The sequence below is a fragment of the Alligator mississippiensis genome, chromosome 1 (assembly GCF_030867095.1).
Source record: "Alligator mississippiensis isolate rAllMis1 chromosome 1, rAllMis1, whole genome shotgun sequence".
Lineage (NCBI taxonomy): Eukaryota > Metazoa > Chordata > Crocodylia > Alligatoridae > Alligator > Alligator mississippiensis.
The window spans coordinates 421,855,500-421,873,065 of record NC_081824.1 but is presented as its reverse complement, the minus strand read 5'-3'; the positions used below and the strand labels follow the sequence as shown (position 1 = coordinate 421,873,065).

The window sequence follows — 17,566 nt, the reverse complement described above, 5'->3', positions numbered from 1 at the left end:
TTATGGCTTCGATCGTGTCAGCCAGGGGCCAAATTGTCCCCTGGCCTACTCGGAATCCCAGGTATGCTGTTTCTTTTCCAGCTAGCTTGCATTTCTTGGGGTTGGCGGTCAGCCCCGCCGTTCGGAGTTCTCCCAGGACAGCTCTGAGGGCTTTAAGGTGTTGTTGCCAACTAGAGGAAAATATAATGATGTCATCAATGTACGCCACTGCATATGCCGCATGTGGTGCTAGTAAGTTGTCCATCAACCTTTGGAACATCGCAGCTGCGCCGTTGAGGCCAAAGGGCATCCGTGTGAACTCGAATAAGCCCCACGGGGTTACAAAGGTTGTCTTGGCACAATCTATGGAGCGCGTAGGCATTTGCCAATACCCCTTTGCCAGATCAAGCATAGATGTATACTGTGCTTCGCCGATTTTCTTGATGAGGTGAGTGACATGTGGCATCAGAAAGGCATCAAAGGTTGTCAGGGCATTAAGCTTCCTATAGTCTATACATATGCATAGTGACCCATCCAGCTTGACCACGGGCACTATGGGACTCCACCATGGACTACAGGACGGTCATATAATCCCCTGTTCCTGCATCTTCATGATCTCCTGCCTTATTTCCTGTTGCCAACATTGAGGTATCAGCCTCCACCTCTCCCTAACCAGGGCCCCCTGAGGTGTTCTGATCTCGTGTTCCACTCCCTTTACCCTTCCTGGGACCTCTTGAAACACCGCCTGAAACTCTTCTACCAAGGCTAATAATTCCTGTCATTGTTGGTTATTCAACTCCTTGCCCACTTGTACCGACTCTTCCTCTGGGGATTTCCCCAACCCGGGGCAGAGCGGTCCCAGGTCCCCCCTCATCTCGTCTTCTTGCGCCGTCCAGCCCTGTGGAGTCTTCCACTCCTTAAGCAGGTTTACATGGTATATCTGGTGCTCTCGGCGGTGACCCGGTTTGAGCAAGTCGTAATCCACTGGCCCCACTTGCCTAACAACTCTAAACAGGCCCTACCACATTGCCAGCTGTTTGCTTGAAGATCCTGGCAGCGATACCAACACTCTGTCACCCAGTTGAAAGGTGCGTCTTCTTGTTTTTTCATTGTAGTGCCTCTCCTGCATCTCTTGGGCATTCCTCACGTTCCGACTGGTGATCCATTGGGCCCTGGTGATTCGGTCTTGCAACTCTTTGCGGTACCTCTCCGCCGATATTCCCAATCCCATTGGCCGCTCCCATTCTTCCCTTATGACCTGTAGCAGCCCCTGGGGACTGTGGTCATACACCAACTAAAATGGAGAGTACTGTGTCAACTCTTGAGGTGCGTCCCTCAGGGCAAACAGCAAGGGGGTCAAGATGGTATCCCACCTCCTGGAATCTTCCTGAGAACATCGTCTAAGCAGACACTTGATGGTCCCATTTAATCTTTCCACAAGACTGTTGGTCTGGGGATGATAGACCGAGGTCTTTAACTGGGTGATGCCAAGGGTTTTACATAAGGCTTTCATCACCCCAGACATAAAGTTCGTCCCCTGGTCTGTATTTCCCATGGTATGCCCACTTGTGCTATTCATTTGAGTAACTCCTTCGCCACTCGAGTGGCTGTTATGGATCTCAGGGGAACTGCTTCTGGGAACCGGGTGGCATAATCTACCATCACCAAGATATATTGATATCCATTAGGGATCTCGGGAGGGGTCCTACTATATCCAGTGTGACACATGAGAATGGAGTCTCTATTATTGGCATAGGATTCAGGGGTGCCCTTGGGAGTCTTCACTCTTGCGCCCTCTGACACTCTGGGCATGCAGCCCCCCCACTTTTCCACGTCCTCTTGGAAACATGGCCAAAAGAATTCTTGGGCCAACCTAGCCCGGGTCTTATTGCCTGCCAAATGGCTGCCCATAGGCGAGTCATGTGCCAATCTCCACACGGCGTGGCAGAGGGAGGATGGGACCGCTAACTGCCTCCCTTCTGTGGTGCCCTCCTCACCCCGTTGTACCCGATATAATAACCCCCCTATTACCTTGAAGCCGGGACGACTCTGTGACGATCCTTCCTCGGGGTCTGTGTTCTATAGCTGCTGGAGTTCCAGGTCTTCATTTTGGGCCCTGCGGAATTGGGCCACACTCACCAGCTGCTCCAGGTTGATGCCACCTGACGTTATTTCGTTCTGATGGGCCGAGCCCTCGCTGGCCCATCCCTCTCCCCTCCTGATCCGGTTCCTTTCTTTTTTCGTCGCTCTCACTCATTTGAGGATTGTGTAGAATGGCCCCCATTCTCCCTGCAAGATCATCTCGCAAGCCAGGGTCAGGGCTATTCCAACTCTCAACTCTCCGCAAAACTCCATCACCTGGAATGGCACGTAACAACTCTAGAACCGCATCTCTCCTGCTAATATACAGGTCATTGTCAGGGGTCCTGCATTCTTCCGTCCTATCTGCGGGGCGAGGTCTGCACATAGTAGGGACTGGGAACACCCCAGGTCCAACGTTGCCTTGACTGCTTTGCCTCCAATCCAGGCAGTTACTACGGGTCGGTTCCATCCTCCTTAGGTGGCGAACCCAAAACTACAATTCATAGGTTCCCCTTTCTCCATTTCTTTGCCTCTCTCCCAGGATGGAGGCTGTCCTGCTGGTGTGCGGGTCACCTCGCTCAGGCCTATACCACATTCGCGGGATATGTGCCCTGTTTGCCCACAGCGATAGCACACCACCCCTCTCGGTGCTCCTTGTCTTGGGCCTGTCCGCCTCTCCCCTTCAGTTGGCTGGCCCTTCTTCAAGCCTCGGGAGCCTCGCCCATATCTTCTCTCTTTTTTGGAATTAGTGAAGGCCTCGGCCAAGCGGAGTGCCTCTTCACTGGATTGTGGCTGGTGCCTTCGCACCCACCTCTGGGTGTCTTCCTCCAAATCCCATAGGAACTGTTCTAGTAGGATCTGGTCCATCACCCCCTCCCGGTCAAACTTGCCTGCTGGCAACCATTTATTAAGTGAAACCTTTAAAGCTTGCAGCAAGCCCCTGGGTTGCTTAGCCTGTCTGAACTTATGGTCTCTGAAAGCCTGCCGGTGACTTTCTGTTGAAATCTCAAGCCTGTAGAGGATTGCCGCCTTGACTGTCTCATAATCCCGGGCTTCCTCTCTCAATAGGGCTCGATAGGCCGCTTGAGCCTGATCTATCACTAGTGCCCCTAGGTGATGACCGACCCCACTGACTACGGTCCAACCCCGTCTGGATAGCAGTTCTCTGGAAAGCTTCAATATAAGCTTCGGGATCGTCTTCCCTAGTCATCCAGGGCATTTTGAATAGAGCAGCATTCCGCTGCATCCACTCTTGCTGGTGTGTGCCCTGTAGTTGCTGCACCTCCAGCACTTGCCCTATGGCCTGAATTGCCTGTGTAAGCAGCTCTGCGTGAGCTAGTACTGGCTGCTGCATCTCTGCTTAATCCCAGGTCGGCAACACTGTCCCGTTGATGATGTATAAGCACTTCCCAGCCAATGCACCACTGTGAGGCTTGCGCCCCTTTTACCGCCCGGCCTGTCAGGGTGTGGCCTCTCCCCTCAACTCGCCCACCACGACTTTGATGTTAAACGTACTATAAGAGGAGTCTGCAGTGGAGATCTTTCCTGGGTGGGCCTCCCCGATAGGTGGTGGTACTTACGATCATCCAACGTGATGTTCCACAGGGCTCCACCTCCCCTACACGCCGTCCACTCGCCAACCGGTTGGTGATGCGTTAATGCTGTCTTCTGGTCCTGTATGATGACCGGGGACCTGTCTACTGGGTTCCCGGCGCTCTTTCTCCCCTCTTGGGGTAGTTTTTACTTCAGAGGAAATATTCCTCTGAGTAAGAAGGGACTGCAGGGTTGCCTCCCTTATCCCAGCCCCGTCTCGGGGTCTCCGATGCCTCCTCTCCCCTACTGTAAGCAGGGAGCTCCCCTGCTTCCTTGGTATCCGCTTTTTCCAGCGGCTGTATAAGTGCTCCTGCTCTGCCTTCTGCAAGGGGCTTAAAGCTTTCTCCTGTGCTGCCTGCTTGAGCCACGCAGACTGGGTTCCCTCCTCCCCATGCCGGAGCCTGACTAACAAGCTGCCAGCCCGTGTTCTCTCTCTCCGGCTCTCTCTCCACCCCAGCTCCAGCGGAGCTTTTAAACTTTCTCGCAGCAGCCTGTACGGCTGCTGGGATTGGCTCAGCTGTTCCCTGCGCCGGAAACAGCTGATTAAACAGCCGGCATAATGCCGGTTTGCGCAGCTGTGGCTGCGGGCACGGCTCCTGCTCCAGCTGCTCTGTGGGAGGTACGTTAGCCCCTCTGGGGGCTTTTTCTCAGGGTCGGGGGCCCGTGGGGTCTACTCTCACCCCCTTGAGAACGTGTGGGGGTGCCTCGCCGCCACAGGTGTGTATAAATCTTCTCCATATCTGGTCTATGGTCATGCAGCTTAGTTTAAGCTGTGTGATTGTAGCCCAGGAGCATCATGGACAGGTGTTTGCCAGTGCCAGGAGCCACACAAGGAAACTGTTGTAAGTAACTTGGGCTGGAGGACTGGATTGGGGAGGGGAATGGCAGGTCCAGGGGCATGTGGCATGTCTGCACGGGAGAGTTGGTGGGTCTGGGGGGTTGGCCAGGGAGGAGGCAGGGTGTTGTCCATATGGGCGAGGGGGGACTCAGGTGGCTAAAAATAGCCCAATCAGGGTCAGAATGGTAGGAAAAGTGCAGCCTTGGGGCTAAAATGAGCAGCTGGGATTTCCCACCCCCACAGCTGCACTCCTGATGTGCACAGATGTTTTCTGAGTCAGGTTAATGTATTCCCAATCTAAGTACATAGTAGATGAACTAACTTAGATTAGGCCCACCATTTTTGGCCTGATTTACACGTGCCCCCCTGTCACCCGAATATCTGCACAGATGAGCATTTAGATTGACTTGACCATAGTTAGGTCAATCTAAATGTAACAACTACACATACACTAACGTGCTACCATGCCCTGCCTTCTATTACTTGTAACAGAGAGCAGTCTGGTCATGGTTTCACTGTACAGAGGTAATATGTCCTCTTTATTCTTACTTAATATTCCTTTGCTTATATGTCTAAGGTCTGCTTTCTCTCTTTTATCCACAGGATCATATTTGGAGCTCATGTAAAATTGGTTATTTACTGTGGTTTTTAACAGTTGTCTGTGTGACCTTTTTTCATAGACAGGGACACAATCCCCAGCCTTATTAGATTTTTGTATTTGTTTATTCCTAAATATATAAGTATAAATCTATATTCCTTTAATTACCCTGTGTTAAAATATATATTGTTCAAATGAAGTCACCTTATCTAGGTCAGTCTGTAGAATTAACTTGTCTTCCCCTTTTTGTCATCTGCAGATTTTATCAGCAATTATTTTATATTTTCTTCCAGGTCATTCATAAAACTATTGAATAACATTTTGCTGCAAATAGATCCCCATAGAATTCTACTTCCCCTCCCCCCCAAAAAACTGTACAGTAACTTTTTGCTTTCTTATCAGTTACCATCTTAAAAATCTATTTAAATGGACTAAATCAGTTTTGCATAATGGTGTTTTTTATCAGAAAGTTGTACAGGATTGTCAAATTACCTAACAGAAATCTAAGTATATTATATCTTTTTTCATGAACTCATATGATATCATCAAAAAACAGTAATGAGTTTGGATGACATACCTAAATTCCTATAAAATCTTGTTAAATTGTCATTAATTATACTATCACCTTTTAAATTATCATTGATTATGTCTTAAATCAGCCTATCCATAATTTTGCACAAGACTGATATCAAATTCACTAATATTTTGCATGGAAGATCTTTCATTCCATTTTTTTTAATAATTGCACAACATTGGCCTTTTCAGTCCTTTGAAACTTCCCATATGTGCAAGATTAGTTAAAAGTGAACATTCATGGCCCTGAGAATTCCTTGTCTATTTTTGAATACTCTTGGGCATACAGTATGTAGTCCTCCAGTTTTTAAAACATTTAATTTTAATAACTTTCTATAGCATTTAACTCTAATTAAACATGTTAATATTTAACCTAATGGTGAATGCTATTTAAATAAAAGAAATAATAAGTGAGGAATTAGAAGAATGTGTATGAAGGTTATAAACAAAATATTCCTTGATTATTTAGTTCTACACAAGTCTTATCCTGGTATATGTTTATGCAAAGGTCATAAAGTTATTTAGTAGTTAAATGCAAGTTTTATTTTGATAGATGTACCACAATGTAGACAACATTGATAGTAGAACTAAATCATCAGTAATTGTTTAGTTTTTTTGGTTTTGGGATTTTTTTTGGAAAATAAGGAACCTTGGTTTGCTAAAGAGTATCTAATACCTGTTTGTAATTCATAAATAAAATGATGGCTTTTATTTATTTATTTTGACTATTAGTTCCTATCCTTGGCTCTGTATGATTTATCTTGTCACCTTGCACCTCACCATGGTACCCAAACAAACAATCAGCATTTCATAGAAAAAAAATAAAATCTGTAATACAGTGAATTGCCTCTCCACAAAATAATAAAGCTTTATCCTCTCGCACAATAGCCTATCAAAAGAAATACAATATTCCCCATTTAATCCCACCAGCTGAGAAGAAAACTGGAGTGGACCAGCGCGTTAAATTAAAAAAAAAGAAAAAACCTGAAACTTTGTAGGTGGTTTAATATGATCTAATTCACATGCACAGTCTTGTGAAGAATAGTCCAAGCATAGTAATATATATAACAAAGGGAATGTCTATGGTGATTTCAACAGAACTGGGACTAGGGTACACCTGCCAGCCAATTATCATGGTTACAGCAGTCTTATAGCAGGGTGAGCATGCAATTTATATACTTCCCTACAAGGGTTCAGGTTTATATTGTGCAAAATTTATTATCAACAGTGAGTAAACATCAAAAGTAAGATATTAAGCATAAAAATATATGTTAATATGATATGTCAATATGAGTCTTTTTTCATTCCACTCTTAAATAGTAAGTTTAAAATGTAAACTTAAAGTCTATTCAGAAAACTTCTGTGTAATCCGTTGTGCTCTGTTCTTAATCTGGACTTGTTTATTTGACCATAGGAGCCTTTCACCACGTTCTTTCTTAATGCAAATGATGGAAAATTTGATCATCCAGATCGAACATTTTCTTCAGTAGCAAGATCTTGGAGAAATAGCCAAAGAGACACTTCAGATGTGAAGGTAGGTTTACTACTATGTACATTAAATAACAGTAAGTGGATGTTTTATGCTATATAACATAGAAATGTTGTTCTGGGATGTTCATTTCTGGTGTGCTTTGTTGTTTAGGAGCACAAAAAGGTTTTGTATTTAGTACTATTACATTTAAAACCTAGTATATTATAAATACTTTAGACATAAAGTGGTTGTTAGCTACCATCATTGCCATCATAGAAAACCATAAAAGATTCTTTGAAGTTGAATAGTTAAAAGGTGTTTTCTTTCTACCAAAAAAAAATCTAATCTAATTTAGTTCAGATAATCAGGAGATGGAGAAAAGCCCAATAAATTGTTCTTTCCTGCTGTTAACTCAATATTTGGCCCATTCCATAAAACACAGCAGGAATTGGATTTGACCTTAAAGTGTCATATTGTTATAGCTTGCCTAGCTCTGGGTTTGCATTGCCTGGGGCAATTAATAAAGCATTAATGACAAGACCCATTTAAAATGTAGGCTTTTCTGTAGAGCTTTAGCTTTTACTTGACTGTGCCTCAGGATATTATGCAACAATACACATTAGATTAAGCCAACATCTACACAATATACAGAAACAGCCGGAGAGCAGAGTAATTTTGCTGTTGTTATTACTTACCTATTGTTAAATACAAAGGGTTATTGTACATATACATGGGATGTTATGAAAAAGAAAACAATATCTTGTCATATTTTGAACAATATGATTTTTTCCTGAATCTCATTTCTGTAGTAATAAGGTTGCCTTCAAAGTCTGAAGTGTCCAATAAGAACTGTGCATTCTTCTCTTGTTTAAAAAGATAGTTTTAAAATAAGTGTATATTGTTCTATTCCTGTCACACACATTATTAAATATCAGAAGCAAGGGAACATTACCATAAGCATCTGATTTGATCTGACCAAAAAAAGAACCAATAAAGTTTCTCTTCTGTTTTTAGTCAGGACTCTCTTTCTGCCTTAATATTATAGGAGTGTGTGCAATCTCTACCTGCTCTTTGTTCTGTAGCTTCTTGATAAAACAGCATTCTTTATGGACTGGATTTCCATCCTAACCTGTGGCAGGAAATAATTTTTTTAAAGGAAGAAATACTAAACTAATTAGTTTCTTCTACTACACTGTAATTATGTGGGTTCCATTGGAACTCAATGAAATTGTACATCTTCTCCCAGTTACACTTACAGTGACAAAGAATGGAGTGAAGTGCTGATTGGACAGGTGAAGGTACACACATCAGCTTCTGATGTATGTAATATAGGGTTTTCTTCACATCTGAAATGTCTTCAAGTTTTGATTTTTACTTTTTACCTAAACCTAGTCTACTTTGACTGAGTCTTTAAATATGTCACTTTGCAGTCACATTCCTTATCTTCTGTCAATAATCTTGGGCAAGTGATATAGTTTCTTTGCTTGAGTTTCCCTTCCAGTGATTGTGGTACTTGCAATGACTTGGAGACCTGAAACATGTTGCAGTTAGAAATACAGAAAAAAGCGGTGCTCTGAAATATTCATTATTACCTGCCTATCAATTTGATGACTACCATAATTAAATCGATGTTGGTATCCTATTGACAGCAGGAGCAGTGTATAGAATTTAATTTGACATCTCACCTACTCACTTTCCATTTAGTTATCTATTCAGAAAGTTCAAGGAAAAGCTTTGTTCTGCTTTGAGATGAAGATTATTTCACAGTGTTTCAGAGATTACTGTGGTGGAGAGCCACTGAAGTTATTCAGTCTTTTCCAGTCTGGCTATCACCCAGCTATGGAAGATATCCTTCCATAAGACTATCACAGAGCAAATGATTCCCATAATGTCAGCACCATATAATGGGTTTGCATTGCACATAATGCTCATGAGGCTAAGTCTAGGACTTTGGCATGTGGCAAGAGTTGCCTGGCTGCCCCAAAATACATTTCTGCAGTTGTACATTACATCTGGCATGTGAAGCCCTAACAGTTTTTACATGAGTAGCAAGAATTCTGATTTTCTAACATATAGAAAACATAATGCAGCTGCAGAAGAGTGTTTGTTTGTTTGTTTACCACCTAAAATTTCATGGACTCACACAGAAATGTATCTGTGCAATTTTCAAATGAAAGACAAATGGAAATTATATGAATAAAATCTCATTAATGTTTTGAAAATACAATGTTTTTCATTCCATTTTTCATTCTACTATTAATTCTTTATTTAGTTTCCAGTAACTTTTACAAATAAGCTAGTTATTATACCAGCTTTATGAAAAAGTGGTATTAATGCTTATGCCAAATAGTTCTTGTATACTTTTGCTACATTTTGGAAAACATATTTATGTATTATAAAATATATATATATATATATATATATATATATATAAATAACATTCCTTGTTAAATAATGTTCAGCATTCACTTCTGGAGGAGGAAGCCTGAAGACTGTCCAGATCAACAGGGTGGTTACAAGCCTAGCAGTCTAACAGGCTAACATACCAGTGTATCAGAGTTCCACCTGATGTGCTCTGTTTTTCTTCCAGCTCTGTGACATATACCTCATGTTTATAAAGAAGAGGTGTTTTTATATTTTATATACATACTGGGTAATATAATTCTTCAGTGTTTACATTGCTGGGGTATTCATTACTAGAAATATGTACACAAACTTGAGGGCATTCTAGGAAGAACAGCAAAAACAAAAGGAGCTGGATAGGTTGATTACAGGAGAAGATAAAAATAAATGTGTATGCTCTGGCTAAGTGCTATCCAAAAGGAAGGATGTGATATGGTATACCAACACTCTGAGAGAGGGAGGAATTGTTTATCACAGAGCAAAGAGATACAGCTAAGAATAATTAGATGAAATTTTAAAAAGGATAATTTAGGCAATGTAACGTGAAAACTTCCTGAGCAGGGACATTTGTTTGGTTGTAGATCAGTTTCTCAAGGAAAGCAGAACAACTTCTTACTTAGGATTCTTATAGGTAGAATGCAAAGCACTAGAAAGTATATAGTAGAGACAATCATAAATTGGCAAGAGGATGAACTAGTTGACCCTCTAGGCCCTTTTCATCGCTAAAGTCTTGTGTTTCTTAGTGATAAATCAAGAATGGGTATAGCAGCTAATTGTTGCTGTTGTTTGTAGCTTAAGCTACTAATGAACTACATTTCTCAGTGCCATGACATCAGGGCCAACTTCTCCCTGAGGCCTTAAAGTTCATTCTACAAGATGAAAGGAAAAGAAACTATTCTTAATGCTAGAAATATCCCATTTCTTGAGATCTAATGTGCTGCTGCTTGGAATACTTAATATACTTTTGCCCATTTGGATCACATACTCTTGCAAGATTCTTAATATAGATTGTTAGCACTGTTGTAACATTCTGACAATGCTGATTTTAGTCTTTAAACATTGGATAGGGTTACATTTGAAGAGTCTATTTTGAAAGAAAACTAAATTAAATAAGAATTGGAGATCCATATTTAGCTACCTGATAAATTCTAATCCATATATGATAAATCTGAAAGTCATTGAAACAAAAGTGAGAGCAGCTAGATATAAAGAGAGATTACCTACCTAGTGGATAGGAGAGAGACTACTTAATGAATAATTACAATGGCAAAGATCACGGAGTCCTTAAAAATAAAGTGTAACAGCCTTAAAATTTAATAGAATTATGTGCTGTATATATTGTACATATATACAGTAAAATACCTGGATGTTCTTAATTTTTTTTGTTGGTCTAATGAAAGACCTGGATCTTGAAATAAGTTATGATAGAAAAGCAAACTTTGAATTAAAACTGTTTTGATAGTATTTTGAGGTTTATTTTGAGAGAGAAAATGAATCAGCTAATCTTTTTATTTTTTAATTTTGGTTTGTAATATTAAATTCTTAAGCAGCAGAAACAAACACCACAGCATTACTCTCCTCAGTTGTTTCACCTCCAGCCTTAATATGTGTCTTCTAAAAAAACTCAGTTTTTTAGTATACTATTAAAATAATGAAAAACAGGCAGCTAGTATTTGCATGTATTATTCTGAAAAACTGTAGTTGTCTTCCTCTCCCTCTCAATCTCTGCCCACCCTCCCCCCCCTTTCTCTCTGTGTGCATGCGCGTACATGTGCATTCAGTGTCTTCACGAGCTAAATTGTTTCACATTTAAATAATGAAAATAAGGTTGTGGTAATCTGAGCCATCCAAAAAAGCATGCAGTAATTTCCGTTTAATGCTACCTCACAGATCATGGCATAGGGTGCAACACCTTTGAAAAACATAATCAGGGAATTATGTGCAATGGATGATTAAAGATTTACTTACATGTTTTTGTTCAGTATTTTTATGCTGTTTGGGTTCATTTTCAAAGAGACTCATTCACCTGTATTGAATAGAACCGAATTAATACAGTATGTGTTATATTAGCATGGTAACACACAAGGGAGAACCTAGATAAAATAGTTTATTTTATTGTGTCTCCCTTTATTAATGTCGACCTTCTCCTGTGGTAATCAGTACAAGCTGGAAGAAGAATGACTGTTAGTAGGGTGACCTTTCAGGAAACAAGTCACCCGGAAATGACCATAACTTGGCCAGTCAGCTTTCACATCTTTTTTTCCCCCCCTCCTTCCACTCCCCCTCCAGTTTTTGGTAACATTGACATCTAAAGAATCTGCTGTTCAGGCACTAATCTTTCCTAATGCCTCTCAAACTTGTTATGTTACTTTTTGAATGGAGCATGTAGATGTCAGAAAAGGTAGCTAGCTATGACATAGTGTCATTAAGGTGACATAGTGTAAATTAATATAGTTAATGGAGGTACTCATGACTGACTCAGTGATCCAATATGAGGCTTTTTTGGAATTAATGGATACCAGGGGATCAACCTTTTGGGGGGAAAAAGAAAGAAAGAAAAAACAAGAAATGGCAGCTTTAAAACCTTGCAAGTGAATTATATTAGAAAAGTGAAAACGTCTGTGTTGGATTTGATTTCACTGGGAGACCATAAAATGGTATATTCTTAGCAAAACATATTAAACTGAAACGTCAGATTTGATGCAAGTGGTATACAATTATGATAGTGTTAATAGTGGTCTTCTATCACCCCAAGACATATTTTTAAAGTTTAATTTCTCAGCAGCTTGGATTTGTCACGAGCTTATAAATTAGAAAACGTGTTTTGGGATGTTTCCTCATACAGAGACATCATGCATATAATACTATTAACTATACCTTGGGGTTTTAGAATAGCTATTAAAATAAACCAGAGATCACATTTACAGACATGAAATGTCTATTATAATATTCATTTAACCATTTTTTTACACCCCTTGGTAGCTTTACTGAATCATTCTTCATTTGAGATGAGCCAAGCTGCAAGGGCTGCTTGAAAGGTAGCTGACTATTAAATGATAGAAAGCTAACCTGTCTTATTAGAAGTGTGAATGAAAGGGGAGCAGAGGAGGTTACCAGCTTGTGAAACGTCAAGGAGAACTAGACAGAAATTACTGCAAATGGATTTAGATCACTAGAATCCCCAGTTTTATTAACTCTTTGAACTCTAACTATTTATTGTTGTATGAAATTACACATGACATGTTATACAGTTTGCAAGACTTATTTGGGCTCTTTGATACATTTTGACAATAGCAAAGAAGCCAGTAAATATCACTATACAAAATTATACTTAGGTTGAACACAGTACAATAAAATACATTTAAAGTAAAAAAAATCTTTAATAGCTGCCTTTTTTGTTTAATATTTATTATTTATGTCACTTTTCTCTGCATTTGCCCATTTTATACCTACAGGCTGGCACAGGTTTAACAGATGCTTTTTGTGTTACAATATAGAAGGTATCCCATTTTCTGTTGAGCTACATAGACTCTTGTACTGTTCAAAGTGGCTGGAACTTAATCAGATACTTCTTTGAGATTTGGCTTTCTCTAATTTTTTTCACACTGAAAATGATGCTTTTTCTGAAAACAGTTTCTCAACCACATCTGTTTCAAACAGTTAAATACTTCATAGCTTGAACAAGCAGCTTACTTAGAGAAAGTATCGACAGACACAAGTTACTGGGGTAACGAGACTAGTAGGTCCCAGCTTCCGGCTTGCATACCATACTGATACTTCAGATCCTGTTACTGGTATTCTGAGATCCTCCTGCTGTTACTATGTTAATGATGAGCTTTTTCAGCAGTGCTCCTCTTCCAATGTGCAGAAACTGGAATTTGTGGTAGTCCATGTTTTGTGGCAAGTTGTAGAACACATATACATGAACAAGAAATTAGAGATACTGGCTGGAACAGGTAAGGTATTAGTTTCTGTAATACAGCCTATGAAGTCAGTGGAAGATGGTCATTTTAGTATTTCTGCAGGGCTAGGGAATTACACATAAACTGGTACAAGTGATCAGCGGGGATCTGCGTTTTCTGTTTGCCATGGGAAAATGTGGATATTCTCTGTTTTAAAGAGAAAAACATGGATTTTCCCCTTTTAAGGAGAAAAGCACAGATTTTTTTTCCTTTAAAAGAGAAAATCACAGTGCCTCTGTGCCTGGTGCCCCTCAGTTCTGACCCACAGCCCTGCTGGTGCCCGTCATTCCCAACCCACAGCTTCCTGGGCCCTACCAGTGCCCCTAACTCCCCACACACAGCCTGCCTGTGGGCTCAGGGCTCTGCACCCTGCTGCCTTCCCCTCGAGGCCTCTGCAGCCCAGCAGGCAGGACCTGCTGCAAGAGGGCAGACCTAGGCAGACAGGTGGGTCCTGGTTGTTGACTTTTCTCCTTTAAAGGAGAAAAATATGAAAAATGGCAGCTTTCCCTTTGCAGGTAGGCAGAGTTCCAGCCTACAGGGGGCACCACATGCATGTGTGCTGGATTGAGGCCCCCACAGTAAGGTAGGGAAGGAATAGGGCAGGGCAATGTGTGGGGCCCGGGTCTAGGAAGGGAATGTGCAGCTCCAGGGCCTAGCCAGGGAGCAGGAAAGAGCCATGGTCAGCTCATCCAGGAGATGGTGAGGAGGCTAGCTCCCTGCCACTGTGTGCACTTCGGGGGGGGGAGGGGAAATGGGGGGAGAGGCACATGCCCTTCCAGATCTGTGCATGGGGTGGGGGTGGATGTGTGCTCCCCGCTGCAGGCTCAGTGTTCCCTGTCCTGATGCCTTTCCCCTGGGGCTTCTGTAACTCGGGAGGCAGGACCCAGTGCAGGAAGCATTTAATTTTTTTCACAGACAAATGTGGATTTTGGGTTGTTTAATCAGAAAAAGTGGGGGTTTTAAGCAGAGAACGTGGATCCCTGGTGATCAGAAACCAATTCAAATCTGTAATACAACAGAAGTTCAGTGCACATCTTCTTGGCGGTTCATGCAGATGAAAATGTTAGAAAGATAACTGCCCACATTGGTTGCAGGCCTGCTGGTGACTAATCAGTTCAATTGCAGAGGCAAATCCTGCTGCAGTGGTTATACATGTATGGCTGATCACTAAATGAGGGTGTATCTTTCCCCCTACTCCTGTTCTCCTCAGTGAAGGCTCTGCATTGACATTCAAAGAAGGCTGTTGCCTTTTTGATTTGAGGCTGCCAAGCATCCCAGTCTGCAGCCTGTGTTTCCCACAGTTTGTGGTCAATACCATAGGCAGAAAAGGACATCTTCAGAGCGTCTTGGAAGCACTTGTGTGGGGCCCCTCTGTCACGTTTCCCCATCATCAGTTCCCCGTAGAGCATGGCCTTTGGTAGGCAATTTTCATCCATCCGGGCCATGTTGCATATAATCTACTTTCAAAATGGCTTAAACTGGTTTAAGATAAACCTGGATGGATGTAGTATCACACTTAACTGGTTTAGGTTAAGTCCCTTTATTGAACTTCTGTCTCTGATCCCCACCAGATTCAAATTTACTCACACTCACTCCCAGATCACTTTGACCTCCCCCACAAACCTCCCCTGTTGCAGGGTGGGCAGGTTAGGCTTGGCCCAAACTATCTACTCCAGCTGAGCAGGGAAGCATGCTTTAGTGCCCCCTGGCTTCTGGTCTGAGCCACTGCAGGCATGTGGCTGCATTTCTGGAATCAAAAGTGACTGTTCATTTGCTTATCAGTTCAATTTACGCAGTTTAAACTAACCTATGAAGATTGAATCGATTCAGAAAGCTTTGAGCTTTTTCACTGTCTGTACTTAGCCTAGGTTAAGCTAGGTTGCAAATATTTAATTAAATGAAACAGAGTTCACTGCATTCAGATTTTGTAACTATAATATTTGGTATGCGCAGCTTGGAAGTAATCTACCATGGCTTCCAAAATTTATGGATAATAAGCCAAAATGGTATATTCTACAGGGAGTCATTACACAGTTCAGACATATTTTTACACTACTTCATGCTAGACTTGCATTCATATACCCCACTGATCTCCAAGCTAGCAAATTTTGGAGGTGGTTTGGGGCTGTCTTCACCTAAAAGATGAACTTCCTATTGCTTTCTGGCTGTGATGAAATTTAATTTTGACAAATTTAAATGAGAGTTTTGTCTAGTCCCTATCAGGCAGAGGAGTGGCTGTTAAAGCTTTGCTTAACATGTGTTGATTAAAAGCTGAAGTTGAAGGGATATAATCAAACATGGACAAATTTTGGCTTAAACTGAATATATCAGTAGGACGGAACTTCTCTGGGTTACACATTATCCTTCTCACAAATTTAACATAATTTATGAATATGAAGTATTTAGAAGGTTAGGTTTAAGCATAAATTTAGTTTGTTAGACTAGGGGCCAGACTCCATTCCATCTGTTAGATGTCTAAGTGGATTTAGGCACCACAATATAATTCTGTTCCACCCTGTTCAGGTCCTGAAAATTCTTTAGTCATGAACTTTTGTAACATCTTGCCCTTAAGTCTGAGTCACAAAAAAGCAGCAAGGAGGAGTAGCACTCATCATCCTTTTCCATTAGCTGTTTTTCAGGGATTCAAGCACGTGGAATAGAATCACAATTAGACTCTTAAATCTGTTTGTTCATTTGGACTTTCAAGAAACCTTTGATAAAATTCCTCAGAACAGCCTTTAGGGCCCCCTCTGTACATTACAGGTATTGTGCAATGAACTGGTTAATTGCATAAATACCTGGACTAGGGATGGACATTACACATAAACTGGTTTAAGTGATCAGAAACTGGTTTAAACCTGTAACAGAACAGATGTTCAGTGCACATAAACCAGTTTGAGAATTACTGAAACCGGTTTGAGATAAACCTGGTTGAATGTAGTATCAGACTTACCTGATTTGGCTCAAACTGGTTAATGCAACGTCTGTCCCAGATCCTTTGCTGGTTTAAGATAAACCAGACTCCACCAGCATCCCGGTATGCTCTCTGGGCTGGGCAGGGCTTTCTGCTCCACAGCAGGGCTGGTCTGTGGGCTGCTTCCCCCGCTACCACCACCACTCCTTGCTAAGCAGGAATTCCCACTTCCCCTCTGCTTGCTGAAGAGGTGTCTGTGTATTAGCTAGCAGACCACATGCTGTCTACTTTCCATGCTGAATCAACAGGGATCAACAAGCAGAATCAACAAGTAGCTGGTAATGTCCCTCTGTTGTTTTCTTAATTGGGTGATAAACACTGTTATCAATTCGCTGCTGGGCTAATCACAGCATCCTGCTGGAGCCTGGCCATGCCCCTCTCAGCTCCATGCTGTGGAAGGAAGGGAGGGTTGCTCTAGCATCCCCTGACTTCTAGCCTGAGCCACTGCAGGCATGCGCCTGCATTTCTGAGAAGTCTGTCCAGTTACAAAACTGATTTAACCTAGCCAGCTTAGACTAACCTGCAAAGATTTAATCAATTCAGACTCAGGCTTTTTGAATGCTTGTCCCTAGCCCTGGAGACCAACTACATGTGCAAAGTATCTATTACACAATAAAAAACTCCAACCAGCTATAAAATTGTACCTCAAAAATATGTACTAACTTTATAACTGATTGCTAGTGAGCTTTAATTTTCACATATATCTGGGTGCACGATGCCCAGTGAAAACACCTGACCCCTAGGGATTGTGGCAGGTGGATCCCCCAGGTCCAGGGTTTTCATATACCCCAAGCCCTAGGCATTGCAATAGCTGTGATTCCCACCCCCAGAGTGGGGGAATCACCCTGTGGTGATCCTATGCCTCCATGGGTTTCCCCACTCTCCAAAGTTCCAGTGGAATCATCCTGTGGTGATTATCTAGCCCTGGGTGTTTTCCCATACCTCTGTGGAAGGAGGATTGCCCCTGCAGCAATCCTTGGGCCTTGTGGGTTTCCCTGTACCCTCAGATTGGTGGGATCACCCCTGCAGTGATCCTCCAGTCCCAGGGGTACACTGGGCACTCCCATGGCTGGAAGCCCTGAAGTGAGGGGGG

General features: G+C 42.0%; 1 protein-coding gene across 9 annotated transcripts in view; it reads left to right on the top strand.

The window, feature by feature from the left end:
- The window catches only part of NBEA (neurobeachin), an 882,854-nt gene that overhangs the window by 773,423 nt on the left and 91,865 nt on the right, over window positions 1–17,566 (top strand). For all 9 annotated transcript variants that reach the window (XM_019498256.2, XM_059716302.1, XM_059716129.1 and 6 more), the window contains one exon: window positions 7,078–7,197. In XM_019498256.2, the coding sequence (XP_019353801.2) occupies window positions 7,078–7,197 (120 nt within the window). The remainder of the gene's footprint in view (window positions 1–7,077; window positions 7,198–17,566) is intronic.